The sequence below is a fragment of the Gastrolobium bilobum genome, unplaced genomic scaffold (genome assembly GCF_033153095.1).
Source record: "Gastrolobium bilobum isolate Gb01-03AN ecotype WA unplaced genomic scaffold, APGP_CSIRO_Gbil_v1 utg79114, whole genome shotgun sequence".
Classification (NCBI taxonomy): domain Eukaryota; kingdom Viridiplantae; phylum Streptophyta; class Magnoliopsida; order Fabales; family Fabaceae; genus Gastrolobium; species Gastrolobium bilobum.
In genome coordinates this window covers 77,136-98,427 of record NW_026895202.1, presented here as the reverse complement: position 1 = coordinate 98,427, position 21,292 = coordinate 77,136, and the positions used below count along the sequence as shown (strand labels likewise).

The window sequence follows — 21,292 nt, the reverse complement described above, 5'->3', positions numbered from 1 at the left end:
GTAGTGGTGGTCACGAGACGATGACAGTGATGGTACGACAATGGCGGCGACGATGGTAGCGGTGGTCGTGTCGGGATGGTAATAATGATGGTAGTGGTGGAGAGTAATTGAAAGACAAGTGTTTTTTATTTTGTGTCCAGGAACAAAAAAGCCAAAAAAAAATGATTCTTTGTCTATTCCCCAACACAGAAATTGAACCGGTTCATTCTCGGGAAAAAAAAAATTGATTTTGTCAAATATTGTTTCTATCCATTTCTATTACTGAAAAAAAAATTAATTCTGAGAAGGTTGTCATGCACATCCCAAACGACTATAATTAATTGGATTATTTTCATTAACTAATTATTAATTTCCCAAAAAATTTATATATATATATATATATATATATATATATATGTATATATATGGGAAATACTACTCTCATTTTAGATGAGATAGTTATCTCATGTTCTCTCACTTCAAAGATTGCACCTCCTCTTCTTTTTCTTTTTTGCTTTTTATTAGTGGGTCCCACTTGAATTCTCTCTATAGCATGAGAGAACTACTCTAATGTAACATGAGAGTAATATATATATATAGGGGTTTACATTTCTGCAGTTGCTGTACGTGCAACAATCAAATACTTGCTATATATATTGAAAGCATTAAATGCGGGGAATCATAATCATACAAAGGATGAAAACATTAAATGTGGAAAATCATAACCATACACTTGTCGTTGTTGTACGTAAAGCAGATGTAGAAATGATTTTATCATATATATATATATATATATATATAAATAATATAGGGCATATATATATAATATGGGGCAAGATCTTCTTATATCAGTCTAAGAATAATACATCTTATACTCAATATTAACCATTAGATAAATAATGGTTAAAAATAAAGTTATCTTACACTCAACCTTAACTATTATATATATGGGTTCCAAACTTCTGTCGTCGTTGCACTACTTTTTCTGGTGTAGCAGACACAGAAATAGTGGGCCCCTTGTTTTTTTTTTGTATAAAAAAATAAGAAGTCAGGATTCGTATGGCTTTTTATATGTTGTTGCAAAAAATTTCTTCTGCATCAACAGTAGAAGTACATTTCCCTCTATATATATGTATATATATAGGGAATGGTCCGTTTACAAACTTCTTTCACAAATTTTTGTAAATTATACTATGTACTCCTAGAAGTATATAGTGTAACCTAGTGTACTTTCGCGAAAATATAGTGTAATTTGTAAACAAAAAGTTTGTAAGTATAGCCCTTATATATATATATATGGAACAAAGTATCTAATGTTACTTTAGACATCTTTATCTAATGTTCATCGAAACGACGTTGTTTTGGGTTGAAAAATTAAAAAATTGTTATAAAAAAAAAAAATTTAAAATTAAAAAATTAAAATGATAAAGACTATTATAACCCTGAATTAAATTAAAATTACAAAAACACCATGATTTCTGTCCCAAAACGACGTCGTTTCAATGAACATTAGATAAAGTTATCTAAAGTAACTTTAGAAAAAACAAACCCATATATATCGGGGGCAAGATCTACTTCTGTCACAAAAGATAAAGTTAACCAAATGGTGGTAGCTCAGTTGGCGCATGGGAGCTAAGCAAGTAGAGGTGAGAGCATGTGTTCGAATCTCCCCAGTACCACCTTTGGGAGGGGTTTAAAGCCTTAATCCTGGACCCGCCCCAAATCGGATTAGTTGCGAAGCAATGAACCGATTGAAATATTTCTAAAAAGAAAAAAAATAAAGTTATATCCTACAGCCCCAAAACAACTGAACAGTGACCAAAGTGCCATTGTTGGCCAAAAAAATTACCAGACTACCACGCCAACAGTAAATTTTGCCAAAATGTCACGTGGCATATTTCGCTACACTGTGTAGCGAAATATGTGTGCAGATAATTTGTTACACTGTGTAGCGAAATATGTGTCAAAATTAAAGAAATTCGCTACATAGGGTAGCGAATTTCTACAATGACACGTGACATTTTTGGTTCTGACGTGGCATATTTTGCTACACTGTGTAGCGAATTATCTGCACATATATTTCGCTACACAGTGTAGCGAAATATGCCACGTGGCATTTTGGCAAAATTTACTGTTGGCGTGGCAGTCTGGTAATTTTTTTGGCCAACAGTGGCAAAATGGTCACTGTTCTCCAAAACAACGTCATTTTGGGGCTATTGATTTAAAATAAAGGGTATTTTAGTAAAATTCATGATTCAATGATGAATGTAAAATTTTCAAAATACTTTTTATTTTTAATCTATAATCTCAAACATCGTTTTGGGACTACAAGAGAAACTTTTTTTTCATATATATAACCAAAAGATATATAAAATCAACGGTTAAGAATGAGTGTAAAATTTATTACTCTTGCATGATGTAAATTAATCTTATCCCTATATATGAGGCAAAATCAATTTATCCAATGTAATACTAATAAATTTTACACTCAATCTTAACCATTGATTTTCATTCATCGAACGACTGTAATTAATTAGATTATTTTCATTATTTATTATTAATTTCTAATAAATTGCGTTAGATATATAAAATTAACGGTTAAGATTTAGTATAAGACTTATTAATATATATGGCATGATCTTCTTATATCGGTGTAAGAATAATAAGTCTTACATTCAATTTAAGCCGTTAGTTTATGTGCACCAGACGGTTGTAATTTATTGGGTTACATGTATTAATTAACTATTAGTTTTTAAAAAAGGATAAGATATTGTTACTACCAAATAATGTTACTACCAATATTACTACCATGTCTTAACTGTTTAATTCTGTCAATCAACGGTTATCATTTATTACGAATTAATAATTAATTAATGAATTTGATTTGTAAAAATAATAACCGTTGATTGATGAAAATCAACGGTTAAGACATGGTAGTGATATTGGTGGCAACATTATTTGATAGTAACAATATCCTAACCCTTTAATAAATTACCATCATCAAATGTACGAAAATCAACGACTAAGATTTGATATAATTTTTATTATTCTTACACTAATATATATATATATATATAAGTTATATTTATCTCATTTTACATGAGAGAAATAATTTTTCTACACACAAAAGAGGGATGGATCTCACCACTCCTTTTCTCTCTCTCATCTTATCTGTGGGTTCCACTTATAATTATTTTATTTATGTAACATGAGATAACTATTTTCCTACAACATAAGAAAAGTATTTCCATATATATATATATATATGGTTTTATAAGAGTTATGTTGTAGAAAAAGTGATTGTGTTATGTTATAGAGAATCGTTTTGCGTGCCAGAGTTTTTTTTTTTGTTTTGCTGCAGGTCCCACAAAATGTTGTGTGTGTAGGAAAGTTTTTTTGGTCATGTTAAATGATACATAATAAACTCATATATATATATAGATAGGATCCTTTGACACTGAAATTTGACACCTCATATGAGAGCCATTAGATCAAAAAAGATAACGGCTCTGATTTGTAAGCATGTGACACCATTGATCTAACGGCTGCCTTATATATATATATATATATATATATATATATATATATATATATATATATATCCATTAACAATAATAATAACTTCATAAGCAATTGGATTTCGCGCCACTCGCAGGTTTCACTTCTCTTCCCCCCCCTCTCTCTCTCTATCTGATTATCGATGCATATATAACATGTTTATTCAGATGGAGTTTCTAACTTTCTGCTCTTCAATATTCTTTCAATTATGTTCTCTATTGTGGATGTTATCTTTTGAGTCTCGTAGCAGAATATGTAAAAACTCTTTTTTTTTTTAGGAATTCTGTGACAGTGTAAGATTTAGATTTGTTTGCCTCTAATCTAGTATTTTCCTCTTGATTAACTGGTTTTGGAATCGAAGTTCTATTACTGAAAAGAGGGTTTGTGGGATTTACCAGATTGGCTGGTTTTGTCAGGAGCTAGGCTTGGTTAACCTTTAGTTTTATTTGAGGGTACAAAGAGAAGAAGGTTTGCATCAAGTTAAATACATGACATGTTAGTTACTTTTAGTTTTTGGTTACATAATCTCATTGTTTTTTACCTCAACTAGTTTGTGATAAAGTTGATGTTGATATTGAATCTCACTGCTTCAGACTTTGGATCTATCAAAATTAATATACGATTCACAAGCAATCTCAATGTGGGTGGGTTTGTTCTTGTGATTGATGAACCCCAAATACATTTTTTATGCTAGTCTCCAAAAGTTTTTCCCATGAGAAAAATGCATGGAAAGCCAATCATGTGATGCTGAAATAATATCTGTATTTATCTGTAGCAAAACTAAGCCATAGTTTCAAATAAATCCGATCCCATTTGTTACTTGGTTCGCCTTTTTTTTTTTTTTTTTTCTCTTGGCTTTCTTTTCTTTTTTGCTATTTATCTCTCATTCTCTGGGTATTTGATTTAAAAGCAATAGTTCATTCAGGCAGGTACTGAGTTCATATGCTTCTTGAACTTGATGGAGTCAGAGGAATACAATATATTTGCTAAACCTTACAAAAATTCGGTGCCTCAAGATGTAAGTAAACATGCTATGTACCATCTCAACTGAATTTCTCTATCTGCAATCTACTTAGATATGTTATTTTCGAGTTTTCTTCAATTTTTCTTTTCTAACAGGAAACAATAAACCTATCTATGCGGCCACCTTTGTCTACTTCTACACAGGTTTAAAAGATTTTATTTTTTTGAGTCAAAGTATACTTATGTTTCTCGAGTCAATATATATTATGCTTCTCATTCATGGGACACAACTAACGCTCTACATCACTTTTAACTAGGCATATCATAATTTTGGGTCAACTCCAGCTACCAGTTTAAATCCCACGGGTTCTTACTCTTACCCCTCCTGGTGGGCATACCAGGTAGTGATATAGATGCATCTTATGGCAGATTGCATGCTTTGACTATGATGAAGAAACTATTCATGTGCTTCATTTTCATATTATATCTTGTTTGGTCCAGACATGGAGCAAGCCACATCAATATGATTCTCTTCATGATCCTAGGAGGCTTTCCAATTATCCTATGGCAGCTGAGGTAACTCTAATTCCTAAATCATTTAATAAATGTATTCAGTTTACTTTTGAACTTTATTTTTTCTTCTAGTATGGAATTTAGGACGAGAGATTTTGGGTTGAGATATGTTGCTGAACCCACTAATGTGACTGGTCTAACTTAGCCCATTAATGATGATCTATGCCACGGGCTACCCCTGGCCTGAGCAATTATTAATAGATTCAGCCCTGATTTCTTCCTCTTAGGGAAACTTCCATGACGAATAAATATATATGTTCGTATATTCATTAATGCATATGATACAACTGCTTTTGCTGGTTGGTCAGGGTGCTGCGTTGGCATTTTCAGAAAAAGTACAAAGAATTTTTGGCGAAAAGAACCTGGATTCAACGAAAAAATGTGATGAAAATTTACAATCTTTAAGTCTTGAAACGAAGGAATCAAGAGAAAATGGGAAAAGATCTTCAATCCCAAAAACCAACTGGGAAGGAGTAACATGGAGGTACATTTGTTCTTCTGGTGAACATTTGGATCACATTTTTCCAAACTTAATTTGCAAATTATATGTGCACAGTGCGGCTAGTGAAAACATGGGATCACCAGTTGTAGGCCGTAACTTAAACACTGTAAGTGGGTCTACAAAATTTTTATTCAAGGTGCATGTACAGCCGGGCAATGTAATATATATTGTCACTCCTTATATTTAGAACTCATAAACACTGGTCATTCATTAAGGCACTAAAACTTGCTAATTTATTCAGCTGCATAGTTCAGAATATTTAGAATCGTTGGTCCTTTGCAGGATTTTCCTTCAACTAAGAAGCAGCAATCTAATATGATGCTTGGAAATGGTATGTTTGAAGTTAATGAATTGTACTTTGTTATATAAAAGATGAAAATTCATGTGTTTGACCTATGAAATTTGAGCAGGGGAAGATGCACAGAAGGTGTCTAATATTGAATATTGTAATGGTGTTGAAGAGAATAGAAGTATTGCATCGCATCATTTTGCAGAAAATCCAACTGAGCTGAATCAAAATTTGGGTACAGACCTCAATGCATCTCACAATAATCCGCAACTTGAAAAGCTGGTACTATAAATTTTTCTGGGTTTATTTCATGTTTGATTAGATTTTCGGTTACCTTTTTTGGACTAGGAAAGGTTTCTTATGTTCTGAAGGATTACCTAAAACACAGGAAAAAATCAATTTAATAGATCAGCAAACTGAACATTAAAATTCCTATTGAATTAATATGCTGAATGTAAAGAACCAATTCTTTGAGCTAGCTTCTGGGGTGGTGACCTCAAGGTTCTTAACATGGTATCAGAGCGTTCGAAATCTCACCGTCTCCCACTTTCTTTGTAGTGGAATTTCCACATGTAGGTGGGCTTGTATGTTGTCCACCCTTCAAGCCCACTGGGCTCTTGTGTGAGGGGGCGTGTTGAGAAATATAGTCCCACATTGGTTGTATGGGCAACTAATGTGAAGTTTACAAGGCCTTGGGTACTCCCATCCTTTGAGTTAGCTTTTGGGGTGGTGTATCCCAAGGTTCTTTACAGTGAACATGTATGTATATCTTAGGCTGATGTGGTTGTGCTTAGGGACCTTTATATCTAAGAGTTCGAAGTTACAATTGTTGAATATCATAGATACAAGAGGAAATGATAATAATCCTTGTTGTATTAAACTACACAACATTGGTGCTATTATATAGCAAACCAATTGAAGAATACAAAGAGACATACTCAATGTGGGACTTCTACACTATTAACACTAACACTCTTAATACTCCCCCTCAAGCTGTAGCATATAGATCATATGCTACAAGCTTGATACATAAATAATACTCCCATTAGGAACCAAAAACAACAATGCTACATCAACGAAATGAAATGACTAAGTACAACAAATCAACTGGAATGACCATCATTCTGAAGAGCTGATAAAGAGACAGTGCTGGAATGGACATCAGAGCATGGATGGTGCCAGAATTATCATCGGCAAAGACAACTGAGCTGACCAGGACATTAGCATCAAGATCCCTGTCAGACATTTCATTTAACAGTTGGTGAGCAGCCGTGGTTTCCCCTTGACTATGCTACAAGCTTATTACAAGAAAGACCAAGTAACATAACATCAAAATAAATCTCCTAAATGAGAAACGAAAAATCAACAATGTGCTAAAAATGGCGTCGAAATGAACATCAATATGGAAGATGCCGGAATGATCATCGGCAAAGACAATTGTACTGGAATGACCATCAGCAACATGGACGGTGCTCCCCCTCAAGAGGAACTTCTAAACAGTGCCGGAATTATCATCGGCAAAGACAATTGTGCTGGAATGGCCATCAGCAACATGGACATGTTGGGTTTGCTCTTTTACTAAAGCCCAAATGGGTTATTAATATGAGAAGAGCCCAAGGAACCTAGAGCCCAATGAGCTAGGGTTTCTTGGAACCCATATAAATAGTACCTCTTAAGTCATCAGCCTCCAAGGTCTTTTTTGTGAGAAAGAGGCAAGATCAGAATCTAATCAGTGCCCACACACTTCCCCTTCCTCCTCGAGAGATAGTTTGGAAGATCTGCCACAGTCCAGCTTCAAGGAGGTTGTTCGTGCTGCGGCGCTGAGGTGAGCTGTTCGTGAAGAGGAATCCTACAAGGGAAGATTCTACACGAGACCTGCGCACCGAGAGGTAATTGTGAAACAAGGATGATTCGGTAAGCATACCAATGTACTAGGTCCTAAACCGCTTCCGCATAAATCTAAGATTTCCTACAATTGGTATCAGAGCCTTGGCTGTACATTGGTATGTGAATCTAGTTTCACTATTCATGTAATTAGTTTTGCTTCTTGAAATGTGGCACCTAGGGTTCTAGGATTATGGTATGAATCTAGCATGTGTATTTTATAATTCATTTTCATAAAAGTTTAAATTTTAATCGGTAAAAATGCTTTAATCCATGGTTAGGGTCTCTCGTGTATTTCTCGATTTGTAACAAGGAGGCTAATCCCATATGATTAGGTTTCCTCCTTGCTGTTTTTGTTTATTTTTGGAATTTCTGTGTATTTTTTCAATATTTTGTAAAAATTCAAGATCGAGAAACCGCGAGGAAGATGCGCAGTCAGCACTGTCGAAGACTTTTCGAGGACTTTCCGATCTCAGAACGGGGCGATCTATATATGGTTGGAAAGAGGACGGAAATACGAACGCAACAGTGGGTGGATCGCCGCCATCGGAGACTCCACGCTCCTCCACGCGCCTCCACAAGAGGCTAAGTGTGGCCGCCACTCTCTGGCAAAGAATGGGAGAGTGAGGGAGCGTCCGGCCACCTTTTTGGGTGGTTCCGGCGGCGGTGCACTCGTCTCTACGTGAAGGTCCTTCCCCTGGAGTTTTAGCCTGATTTGACTTCGGGTGACGGCGCGGCAGACTTGACGGCTAGGGTTCCTCTTTCGCGTCCTAGGGTTTCTCGCCAAAGGATTGAGTCTTTGGGCTTTTGGGCCCATGAAACCCTAAAGGGGCTTGAGACAGATACTATGTGCTAGGCGAAAGTCGAATTCCAAAGTTGTATTATTATATTTTATTTTATTTTATTTTCTTTAAAATAGGAAGGCCATGGATTAAAGTAATTATGATTTATTATTTAATGCTTTTATTGATTGGTATAAATTATATGATTGATAACATGCTTTATTGCGATAACATGCCATATAGAATAGGTGGCGCCATATTGTTGCATAACTTGTATGATTGCATGAGCATAATAGCTATTATGTCTTCAGCGACTAGTATGATAGTTATTATGAGATTATTTTGATTTTAAATCATCCTAAGAAATTAATTAATAATTATTATGATTTTTATTAAAAATCTAGATTAATAATTGAATTAATTAATTTTGGATAATTAACATCAAGACAAATAATCATTATAGAAATTATTTTGATTTCAAATTATCCTCATAAATGATAATTATTATGATTGTTGCAATCTAGATTAATAATTAAGTCAGCTATTTGGATGATTTAAATCTAGAAAAATAATTAGAGAAAATTTCCTAAGAGAATTCTTTTATTTTGCGAGTAATTTGTGGGTTTTCTGAAATGGTCATGGAATAACACACGCTGCATACAACATTCATGTATCATGATTGTTTGGAGCACACGCTGACGTAAAGTGACCGGATTTCAGGACCTTAATGCTTTCAAAATTATGTTAAGCTTAGTGCACGGTTATCGGCGCTCTTACTTATATAGTTTTTGAAATCAAACAAAGGATACTCTCAATTAAATAATTCTTGGAAATTAGAAAATGTTGCTTATGTTGAATGGAAGGAGATTTAAATTAAGAGATTAATTTAACCTTCAAGCGCATTATAAGACCATTAATAAAATAATCATGTGAAGTCCCATCGAATAAGCATGATTGGATTTTATTAGATTGGACTTAAATATCTATGGGAGGAGACTTAAATTAAGAAATTAATTTAACCTCCGGGCGCATTGTAGGCCTATCAATAAAATAATCATGTGAGGCCCCAACGGATAAGAATGATTGGATTTTATTGAGCCTTAATAATTTTAAAATTTTAATAAAGTATTGTACGACCCATCGTCGATAATACTAAGTTATTAAAGATAATTTTGAAATTAAACAATGAATTCGACTGGGCTTATGAAAATTCTCAAACAAAAATGTTGAATGGGTGAAGGTTTTAAACATTAATTAATTTTAAAACCTGCGGGCTCCATTTGTGGGTTTATTAGTGAAATGGTTATCGCTGAAGCCCCATCGGATAAGGATAATCAGATTTCACTAGATTAAATCTTAATAATTTCAAAATTTTAGTAAAGTATTGTACGGCCCATCGTCGGCAATGCTTAGACACTAAGGATAATTTTGAAATTAAACAATGGTTAATTACATTCAACTTTGGTAAAATTGTTAACCCTCCCATCGAGGCTCTGGCAATGGCACTGAAGGCCCAAATAACAATTTTGGTTTTTACAAGTGACTTGCCCATCGTAAGCCTTGTAAAGATAAACTAAAGGATTGTTAACAATAAACAAGAGTAGTTATGAGAATCTACTTGCACTTCGTTTGTTTATTGCATTATTTGTTTGTAATTGTGTGCTTTATATGTTTTTCAGAAAATATCTTAGAAATGATTTTGAGTCGAAAACCTCTAGATGGTACCAATTATGAATAAGTGAAAAGCAAATTTTCGATATTGTTCTAAAACATGGAAGCTAAAATTTGTCCTGACAATGCGAGGGCCATAGCAACCTGCAGAGGATGCGTCTAAGGAAACTAAGATGCATTTCTCAGATTGGGAAATGGCAGATATGGTAGTTCGCTGCTATATTATTGTCAGTCTTTCCAAATACTTGCAGAAGCAAGTGTACATGATTAAGAGTGGAGTAGAAATGCTTCAGACTCTTAATGACATGTTTGCTGCGTCTAGCAGCTCTGCTAGACAGAATGCAGTCGGTGCAGTTTTTGCTAAGAGTCTTGTTAAATCCAAAGGGAAACCCAAGGGTGGTAACAAAAACAAAATGACTTGGTTATCAGTTGTCAAACCAGTTGCTATGAAGAAGCCGCAAGGCAATTTCTTCAAGTGCAGACTGAAGGGATACTGAAAGAAAAATTGCCCAGAGGTGATGAAAAGAACCTGACATGGGCATATCAAGGCCTGATCAGTGAATGAATTATTGATTCAAGAATCACTGATTATGTTTGTTACTCTTTGTAGTAGTTCAAACATGGCATACTTGTCAGCAATGGACATAGATATTTTAAGCTTGAAAATGAGAACTTGCGTCTGCATTTGCAGTAGGACAAGTTATTTAATGACTATGGTTTTGGGTGACTGTTTATTTGTTCCGGATTTCAAGAGGAATTCAATTTTTGTTAGTTGTTTTGGTTAAACATGGTTTGACAATGCAATTGATTCCTCAGTTACATTTCGAAGTTCATCTTCGTCTTGTTTTGTTTTGGTACATTGTTTAAATAGTCTTTATTACCTATGTCTTATACCCTTTTTTTTTTTAAATTTGTTATGTTGAATGGAAAGGATGATGAACAAGAACTTTCACCAAAGAAATAAAAGTTTCAAATGAAACATAACTTTGGCCTTTGTGATTGAGTCACATTATCTCAAGTAGAAAATATGTTTTAGTTAAAAGAGGGACTGAAAGTTCAATAATCTTTTAACTAACAGCTACATGTTAGTCCTATTTGGAAGGTAAAGTGGCCAAGCAATCCTACAAGGGCCAAGAAGGTTTGCGCAACTATTCAACTGGAACTGGTACATACTAAAGTATGTGGACCACTTAGCGTTCAGACCAGAAGAGGTGATGAGTACTTCATTATATGAATGTTTACTCTGGATTTGGACAGATGAACCAAGTGCGCCATAAGTCTAAAGCTTTTGGAAATTCCAAGAGGTTTAGTCTGAGGCAGAAAAGCATGTAGGTGTTCAAATCAAAAACACTTTGGTCTGACTAAAGTGTTGGCTACCTGTCTGGTAAGTTCAGGTCTTACCTGATTTAAGAGGGGATAGTTTTTGTAACTGTCAACTCTAAGAATGCGTTAGTTGAATGAAGTTGCAGTATGTGAAAATCAAACATTTCTAGACTTGGTGAAGATCATGTTCAGTTATTCATCTTTGTCAATGTTGTTCAAGGGAGATGCCTAAGAGAAGGAAATGTACCTTCTTAACTTGATTCCGTCAAAGCTTGTTGTAAAGACACCTAAAGAATTATGGAAAGGGTGCAAGCCCAGATCAAACCATATTCGGATTTAGGGTGCTACGGCACACGTCCTACAACAGCAGTCAAATGAGATGGAATCTTGTATGGAAGAGTGCATATCTTTTGGCTACCCTAAGAGAACTAGGGATGATTTCTTATTTAGTCTTAAGGACAAGATAATCTAAGTGTGCACTCACATGATTTTCTTAAAGGAGGACTAGATAAGAAATTATAAGCTCTTAAGTTAGGTTATTCTTGATGAGATTTATCTCAGATCAAGAATTTCCAGAATCTCTAGAAGCTTCATCCACTGTTCCCTTGATTGTTCAAGAGAGGATAGATATATCTCTAAGTGAACAAACAAGAGAACCATGATTGGAAATTCAACATGATAATATATAAGTGAAACTAGTAGAAATATTAGTATCACATGTAAAGGAACAATATCAAGGATAAGCGGATCCTCAAGAAATTGAAGATCCATCATTTGACCCACTCTTTGTTTTACCTATAAATACACAAGGTCTAGTGCAGTACATTTGTAGTGGGAGAGAACCTTGTTAACTCTCAAGTTATTTCTTGTTGAGTGACATTGATCCTACTAGTTACGATAATGCACTAGAAGATGTTGTTGATCAAGTGTTGCTCAGGCTATGAACAATGAGATGAAATACTTGTATTTCAACTCCGTTCGGTCCTAGTAAAGACACCAAGAGGGGTAAAACCCACAAGGTGCATGTGGACATAAAAGGCAAAGAGAGGATGGACAGAAAGGTGAAAACCTTCAAAGCTAGCTTGGAGGCATTTTTTGCCAGACGCCATGCTTGAGTCTATCCAGATTCTCTTAGTTGCTATAAGTCTCAATTATGAGATTTCATATTGGGAGTTGGATGTCAGGATATCTACATACAACAACCAAAATGGTTTATAGCAAATGAGTAGGAACACACGGTATGCAAGTTGTGAAAGTCTATTTCATAGACTTAAGCAAGCATCCAGGTCTTGAAACATCAGTTTTGATCAGGTTATCAAAATTTTGATTTTGAGAGAACCTTGATGAATGATGTGTATTTGTATGTAAAGGATACAACGGAAGACAGTAGCTTTTCTGGTACTTTATGTAGATGATATGCTCCTTATTAGAAACAATGTGGAGGTAATATCAAGCATAAAGAGTTGGCTAAGTTAGTGTTTTGGTATGGAAGTACTGGGGAAGCCAATTATACTCTTGGTATAAAACTCTTATGAGACCGAAAGAATAAGTTGTTGGCATCACCTCAGGCTACTTACATTGACAAAACCCAAAATTCAACATGAGAATTCTAAGAGAAGAATTATAATTCTCAGATGTGGAATTCATCTTCCTAAGGAGTGACCAAAGACTTCTAAGAAGGAAGAATGCATGAGCAAGATATCTTATGCTTTGGCAAAGGTAGACTCATGCATATCATGTTGGGCGTTAAACCAGACATCTGTCACGTAGTGGGAGTAGTGAGATAGTACCATTTTGAACTTAGAGGAATACTATATTATTCTTAAGCATGTACTCAAGTATCTTTGGAGAACGAGAGATTATATGCTGGTATATTCTAGTGGGAGTCTTGAAAAGCTGAGTTTTCAAATATTCAGTTATTTCAAGTCGATATTGACTCAAGAAAATCAACCTCAAGCTATGAGTTTTTCACTAAACTCAGATAGCATTAGAGGTGGATCTTGCAGACCCAGTTACTAAGAGTTTGCCTGAACTTGTGTTCGAGAGGCATGTTACTTCTTTGGGTCTTAGGAGGATCCCAGACTTGCATTAAGCAAGTGGGAGTTATTGGTTTCATTGTGCTCTTGGAGTAAGACGATGAAACAATAAAATAATTTTCTGAATTTCATAAATAAGGTTTTATTTATTTATTTTGCGCCCTATTTACAAACATAAAGGTCCGGATCAAATTGTGAAGTATATGATCATATGGATACGTTCATGGAGGACATGATCATAGGTTCTCACAATTGATGAATGGAGTCACAGCCGTTAAATAAAGTTGGGCACTTTATTCAGGCTGCAATATTTTATGAAATGATTTTGTTCGAATCATTGTAAAATATTGGTGTGAATTAACATTCACATTGAAAGGATCAAGGAGAGATTTGATTAAGGTTGTTTTTCTGTCATAAGGTATCAAATCTCTAGTTAACTATAGTTATGTGATTGCTCTTAATCCTGAGTTTATTATAAATAGGTAATCAAATAGTTTTCATTCTTTGATTTACCAACGGGTGAGGTTCGATCTATTGACGGCCAATAACTCGGTATTTTGGGAGTGAGATTATTTGATTATCGGTATTTATGAGATAAACAACATGGAATTTGTAGGATATGTCCCCTTGATATGTTTCGGTACTTGGATATTAAAGACACTGGCCAGTGCATGTAATCCATTAAAGAAACTATCATAGTCAAGGGAATAAATAATTGATTGAGTTACAGAAAACTTGTCAATCAATTATAGACATTCTACAAAGGGGCGATGCATATTCATGTTATAAAGATCATTAATCTTGGAGTTCAAGTTCGGGCTTTTAGTGGAGTAACACCGAATTAGATAATCATTCGTTGATTATCAGGAGCCCTGATTAATAACAGATGGTAGATCCCCAAGCTAGCTTGAGACAAGGGATGGGGTATTTTTCGGATAGATGATGACTTATGGGTTACATGATCTTGGGTTTTACGACTCAAGTTTGTATCCAAAAGAGCAAGTGGGAGATTGTTGGGTTTGCTCTTTTACTAAAGCCCAAATGGGTTATTAGTATGAGAAGAGCCCAAGGAACCTAGAGCCCAATGAGCTAGGGTTTCTTGGAACCCATATAAATAGTACCTCTTAAGTCATCAGCCTCCAAGGTCTTTTTTGTGAGAAAGAGGCAAGATCAGAATCTAATCAGTGCCCACACACTTCCCCTTCCTCCTCGAGAGATAGTTTGGAAGATCTGCCACAGTCCAGCTTCAAGGAGGTTGTTCGTGCTGCGGCGCTGAGGTGAGCTGTTCGTGAAGAGGAATCCTACAAGGGAAGATTCTACACGAGACCTGCGCACCGAGAGGTAATTGTGAAACAAGGATGATTCGGTAAGCATACCAATGTACTAGGTCCTAAACCGCTTCCGCATAAATCTAAGATTTCCTACAGGACAGTGCTCCCCCTTAAGAGGAACTTCTAAACAGTGCCGAAAATATCATCGATAAAGACAATTGTGCTGGAATGACCATCAGCAACATGGACAGTGCTCCTCCTCAAGAGGAACTTCGGTGTCGGAATTAACATCAGCGGAGACAACATCAGCAACTTGGACAGTGCTCCCCCTCAAGATGGATGATGAATAGTATAAATACTCCATCTTGGGAAGAAAGAAGATTAAAGAAAAACAAAGCTTCGCGGAATCGGAAAAGTCGCCGGAGACGACGGTGGATCGCCGGAAAAGTCGTCGGAGACGGTGGTGGATCGTCGAAAAAGTCGCCGGAAAGTCATCGGAAAAGTCACCGGAGACGGCTGTCAACGGTGGTCAACCCAACAACTTCCCAAGGATCATTCTTTTCTGATGTGACAGACCAGTCTAAGCTGCAATCACAGAGCATACTAAGAAAAACTCGAAAAAGAAATAGCAACGGGAATCCCTCAAGGAGGGTGATATCTCTCTATAACCATATTGAAATTATGGAAAATAGAACTAAGTTAGACGGATTAAGATTCCTCGTTAGGCTCTAGATACCATGTTGAATATCACAGATACAAGAGGAAATGATAGTAATCCTTGTTGTATTAAACTACACAACATTGGTGCTATTATATAGCAAGCCAATTGATACAAAGAGACACACTCAATGTGGGACTTCTACACTATTAACACTAACACTCTTAACAACAATGATTAATGATCAATGATCAATGTTGAAATTCATTAAAAAAGCAACCAAAAGGAAGAAAGTATGACATTGACTACCTCCCCTTTCCTGTTAATGATATATCGTATAGATTCCCTAAAGCTAAAAAACTCTTTTACATTCACCAAAAATAAAAAATAAAAAATTCTTCACAATAGACCATTTATAATTACCTTGGAAGGAAGTCTGGACTTACAAATTTTACAGGACTGAGTCAAAAAGGGGAATCTAATTTTGATATTAAAATATTTCTGGTTTAGAATTTCATGCATATGATGCCCCATGGACACATTACTAAGATTAACTTCACTGATTTCCATCTTTGATTTTGCTAAATACTCCTTTTAGTTACACCATCTTTATGGTCTGGTTTATTTAAGTATCATTAAATCTACGTGATCCATTCCACCATGGGTGGCTTGTTGGAGGGGCATCTGCAGTGTTACTGCTCCTTTTATGTTTTCCTGCTTGTATTGCAAGTGATCTTGTAATAAGTTATATCTTTGGCTTCTCTAAATTTATGTTTAATTTTGCATTTTCTTTGTTCTTTCCAACTTCATTCCCTTCACTTACGGCCATTTTCCAAAAAATGCTACCACCATTTTATAATTAATCTTCCATATACAGCCTACAGAGATGTGTACTACAGAAAGTATATCCTTATTAAGGTCGCTCCATTAAATTCTTAGTGATGCATACTATCTCCTGCTGAGCTGCATTTACTTTGACAGGAAGGTAGTGAAACAAGAAAACAAAAAAAGAGGCAATCAAATAGGGAATCAGCTAGGAGATCCAGGATGCAAAAACAGGTAAACATATAATATTTGTTGAAACTTCTGTTATTTTCTTAAAGTTGGTCTTTCATATAATGTTTTTCATTATTTCTACGTCTTACTTTGGCAGAAAGAATGTGAAGAGCAACGTAAAACCGCGGAGAATCTTAGTGTCAAAAATTCTAAGCTCAAGAATAAGCTTCTTCGCCTTTCTGAGGAGTGTGTGGTGCTCACAAACGAAAATGATTCCATACTGGTCTGACATTTGAATCCTTATATTTTCAATTTTTTAAGTTGACCGACTGAAGTACTTAGAATCACATCAAAAACTTGAATGGTCTCAATGTTATGTTCTTTCTTTGAAGCAGTTTGAATATATATAATTACATACAGAAAACTAAAATATAAACAAATTTTTTCTCAACTTGGATACATGGCATACCTTACTCCTGGTGTTGGGAGGAGCGAAGAATCTCTCCACTTTCTTCCCTTTCTCTGTTGTGCTTTATTTAGCAAGATAACTAATAATTCTAGCATCTGATTTGGTGTGTTGTGGGGACAGGAAGAACTCATTGAGAAGTATGGGCTAGAATCAGTAAAGAATCTTATGAACAAGAAGCCTACCTCTGGTGGCGGTGGAGGCTGAAACAACAGTTGAAGAAGCAATTTACAACTTATCAGAATCTATCATTTGACATTACAAGCCAGACTCTACTCAAAATATAAGTAAATGAAAAGGGCCATAGCAGTGTTATTCTGCAGTTGCTTTCAGATATTTACCACATATACTAATTTTTGTTTGTATATGTAGCCTGCAAGTCCCTATTCCCCTCTCTTCCCTTTTTTTTTTTTTTTTCAATTTTATTTTTAATAAATTGAGATAAGTTTCATAGTATGATTATGTGCAAAGAATGATGAAAACTTAAATTTCACTGTATCCAATATATTCATTTTAAATTGGTTTCCTTACAGTTAATTGTGTTAATTGTTAATACACTAAAATTATTTGTTTCACCCCTAAAAATGATTTAAAAGTGAAAATAAATGATACCAAATGAACAAATATAATTATTTGAAAAGAAAACTAAGTTACTTCTCTCTCTCTCTCTCTTTCAATTGCATTTTTTAATAAACATTTATGGAAAGGAAGATGGGATGATGTTGTAGAAAATAGGTATTTTTTTCGAAATAATAAGAAATATTTAAAAAAAATTACTTTTCAAAATGGGTTATTCCACGCGACGCTAAAATAGGATGATAAATAGTCGTTTTTTTTTTTCTAAAATTATTTTAAAAAATCACTTTTCAAAATGAGGTGGTTCTGAAATAGTATCACTCAAAAAAAAAATAAAAAAAAATTGCATGCAATGCTACACGAGACATTTTGGTATTATTGGAATACCCATATCACACCTAAAAGGAATAAAATATTAAGACTGAAAGAGAAATACGAATAAAAGAATGGATTAAAGTCGAACGACATTTTTCCTATTTAGCAAAAAAGAATACCAAGTTTAGTAAATCCTCTTTCTAAACCCTCTATCCTTTCTTTTCACTCACACTGTCACATCTCTAATTTTCTCTCACTCTGGTATTTTTCACACACTATACAACTCTAATTATATTCAGATTAGTAATTTTGGATTTAATTAATACTTTTTAATAATAACTTTTGTAGTGTATATTATTTTATTTTTATGTTATATTTATTATTAGTTATTTATATAAATTTAAATTATTATTATTTGTTACTTAATACTAAATTTATTAATTATGTCAATGCATATTATGATTTAATAAATTTATTGTTTCATTTCATTCAATGTTAAAGGACCTGCTGGTGGAGTCGAAGTTCGTGAACTCCAGATTTGAGCATCAGCAAATGACAGTTCCACAAATTATTACAATTCCATCACCCCCACTGTGTTGTACCTCACATGATGTTGATTTATGTGTTTTCCAATGCGTAAACGGGTTTGAGACAAACAACAACAACAACAACAACAAAAAAAACTTTAAATTAACAAACAACAAATGTTACAGAAGAAATCTTATGTAAGCCCCACCTAGAGCAAGCGAAAGAAACCAAAAAAAAAAGGAAGAAAAGAAAACTAAACCATCTCAGAATGGGGCCAAAAGCATAACTCAATGTGCTCATAAAATGATATCTTTTTTGACCTACAAGTGTATGCTTTATCACCAATAAAATCTACTATAAAACTGTTTTGCACAATTAAGACGCCAAGAGAATGAATATCCAGCTGCATGCAGAAGCAAGTTTACCATTCTGAGCCTTCAGGGAAAGGTTTTAGAGCATCTTGCTTCCCATTAACATAGTATTCAACAATTGCTTTCATACGTGGAAGCTTATCAGGGTGATAATTCACATGAATAATTACTGGTTTCAATTTGCTGAGTCTATCATCATTCCTCACTGTCTTGAACAGAACCTTGCTGTTCATGAAGAGAAGGAAATCCATAGTTCTTCTAGCAGCATGAAGCCCATCATAACCAGGATGTGAAGGGTAAAAGAGTTCCTCATTGAAAACAGCTTGGTCCCATGCCTTCTCCTTTGAAAGTCTTGTTGCCACACGGTCCAAAAGCTCAATTGAAGGGATTGTTGGTCTTATATAGAAGAAACCAGAGTTGTAAACCCATATCCTCATAGTGTGAGCATATCTAGCCCAACCCATTGCAAGTTCATCAAAGACATCATTATAGCCATAAGCTGTCATGTTATCATGACCATCACTCATTGACTCCACATCTGAATCCCGAAACAGATAATTAAAAGGGTTCTGCAAATATACAATGTCAACATCTGATAGAAGAACACTATATCCCAATTGCAAGAATTCTCTTAGAATCCGAAATTTAAGGCCAGAGACTTCATGGTTCCCTCCAATTTTTCCAATGGAATCAATACTATTATCCTGGTCTCTCTTATACACTGGGACTTGATTTGATTCACAAAACTTTGTAATCTCATCATCTAAAGCAACAACTAGATAATTTTTTATACCAACTCTCTTGATATTGGTGAACCAGACCTCCAGCATCTCCTTCACATTGGTGTTCGCAAGTGCAACTATAAACTCTCGGTTAACAGCAACTTTCTCTAATATCTTTGCCAATCTTGGGTTCACAGATTCATCAGGAACAACAGTAGGGTTGGTTCTTAATCCCTTGACAGTACCAAAAGGTCCAGCTTTATGCTGTTTACCCAATGCAAGAAACTGCTTTTGAGCCTGGTCTTTCCCATGCTCTGCAAGTCGAAGCCTTTCAGTCAATTTCCTCACCTGTTTTTTCAGCTCAGCATTTTTCTCTGATACTGTCACAAACTCTGATTTCAACATGTTAACCCGATCTGAGGATTCACATCCAGCTGAATTTTCCTGCCAAAAAACAAAATGAAAATTATGCTTGTGATGCCACAAGGCCCTTCTTTCATACAGAAAGATACTTCATGCTATAAGCCCAGAAAAACCATGTGGAAACCAATTAAACAAAGACAAAAGACAGTAGCCTATGCATTATGCAAGGAAACCACTGATAACCTCTTAACTTTTAAGCATGTGTGAGAAACTTAACAATATCATCCACATCCAACAACTCCAATCATCTGACAAACAGAATTCCAGTTTGACATGGAATCCAGGAGAGTGCTTTATCCCTAGGCAAAGAAATGGACCATCTCTGAGCAGTTTTTTTTCTTCAAAATCAACCAATCTAGGCAAAATGCTATATCGAACTACACATTGAATACTAGCATTACTAAACATATGACAAGGTAACCAACTAACTTAAAAAATCTCAAAAGATAAAAAAAGAAGCTTGTTTTGTTTCTCCAGTGCTACAATGAGGGTAGATGGATCCAGAATTACTAGAATCAGCAAGATCAAACACAATTCCACAATGATGCAAGACAAAAGAGTTAATAACAACAGAAAGGTTCCCAGTCAACGAAAATCACTGAAGAGACTAAGATTGAGATGAGACCCCAAAATTTGAAAGACAAAGAAAAAGCTAAAGCTAAAGTCTTTTCATGAATATGGAACCTGGGTCTTGGATCCCGCAAGAGGAAGATGGCTATTAGGGGTTGCAGAGTCAGAAACGAAGAACCCATTAGGGAACAAGAAGGCGAAGATGCATCCAATAAGGACCCCAATTGCTATGGCGGTTATGACCCTTGATTTGCGTAGAGAATGGCTATTGTTCCTCATCAAGGGTCCTTCTCTCTCTCTGCGACCAATCATGGTATCCACCTCAAACCCTGAGATGGAGATGGTGTTTTTTTTTTTTTTGGTTCTTTGGGTTTTTTTTTTTTTAATATTTGAGGTTAAGGGGTCAACAATGGAATAATCAAGGTTGTCTTTGTGATGAGCAATTAGTGTGTCATTGTGACTTGGCTACGAGCTTCTCAGATTCTTCTTACACATTTACCTACCATTTTTCTTATAATAATATCACTCTTGTCTTGTAAAACAAAGAAAATATATATATTTATACACATACGTACATACACACCACGATGATTGAAGAAGACCAAATCAACGGGAAAAGCACCATTTTGAAATTTTTGGACAAAAGAATTGCCCGGTTAAAGCTGATTGGATAAGTTTTTCCAAAGTAATGCAGTCAAACATGTCACCTATGCTGACGGGACTAGTCCCGTAACTGATACTGACGGGACTCGTGCCACGTCAGCGCCACGTAGGCAATCCAATTACCGTAAATCTTCGGAAGACCATAACTTGTGACTCGGGTATTCGAATCAGAT

At 35.1% G+C, this 21,292-nt stretch overlaps 1 protein-coding gene across 3 annotated transcripts; it reads right to left on the bottom strand.

Annotated features, from left to right (window-relative positions):
- Positions 1-18,577: 18,577 nt before the first annotated feature.
- LOC133299427 (arabinosyltransferase RRA3-like) lies at positions 18,578-20,913 on the bottom strand. Of its 3 annotated transcripts, XM_061498892.1 has the most exons (3): positions 20,571-20,913; positions 19,966-19,974; positions 18,578-19,907 (listed from the first exon to the last, which is right to left on the bottom strand). In XM_061498892.1, the coding sequence occupies exons 1-3, from the start codon at positions 20,766-20,768 to the stop codon at positions 18,792-18,794; spliced, it is 1,323 nt and encodes a 440-aa protein (XP_061354876.1). In that variant the 5' UTR covers positions 20,769-20,913; the 3' UTR covers positions 18,578-18,791. The 3 variants fall into 3 exon arrangements, with proteins under 3 accessions (XP_061354876.1, XP_061354870.1, XP_061354882.1); XM_061498886.1 differs by lacking the exon at positions 19,966-19,974; XM_061498898.1 differs by lacking the exon at positions 19,966-19,974 and having other exon boundaries at positions 18,578-19,934; positions 20,616-20,913.
- Positions 20,914-21,292: the final 379 nt, after the last annotated feature.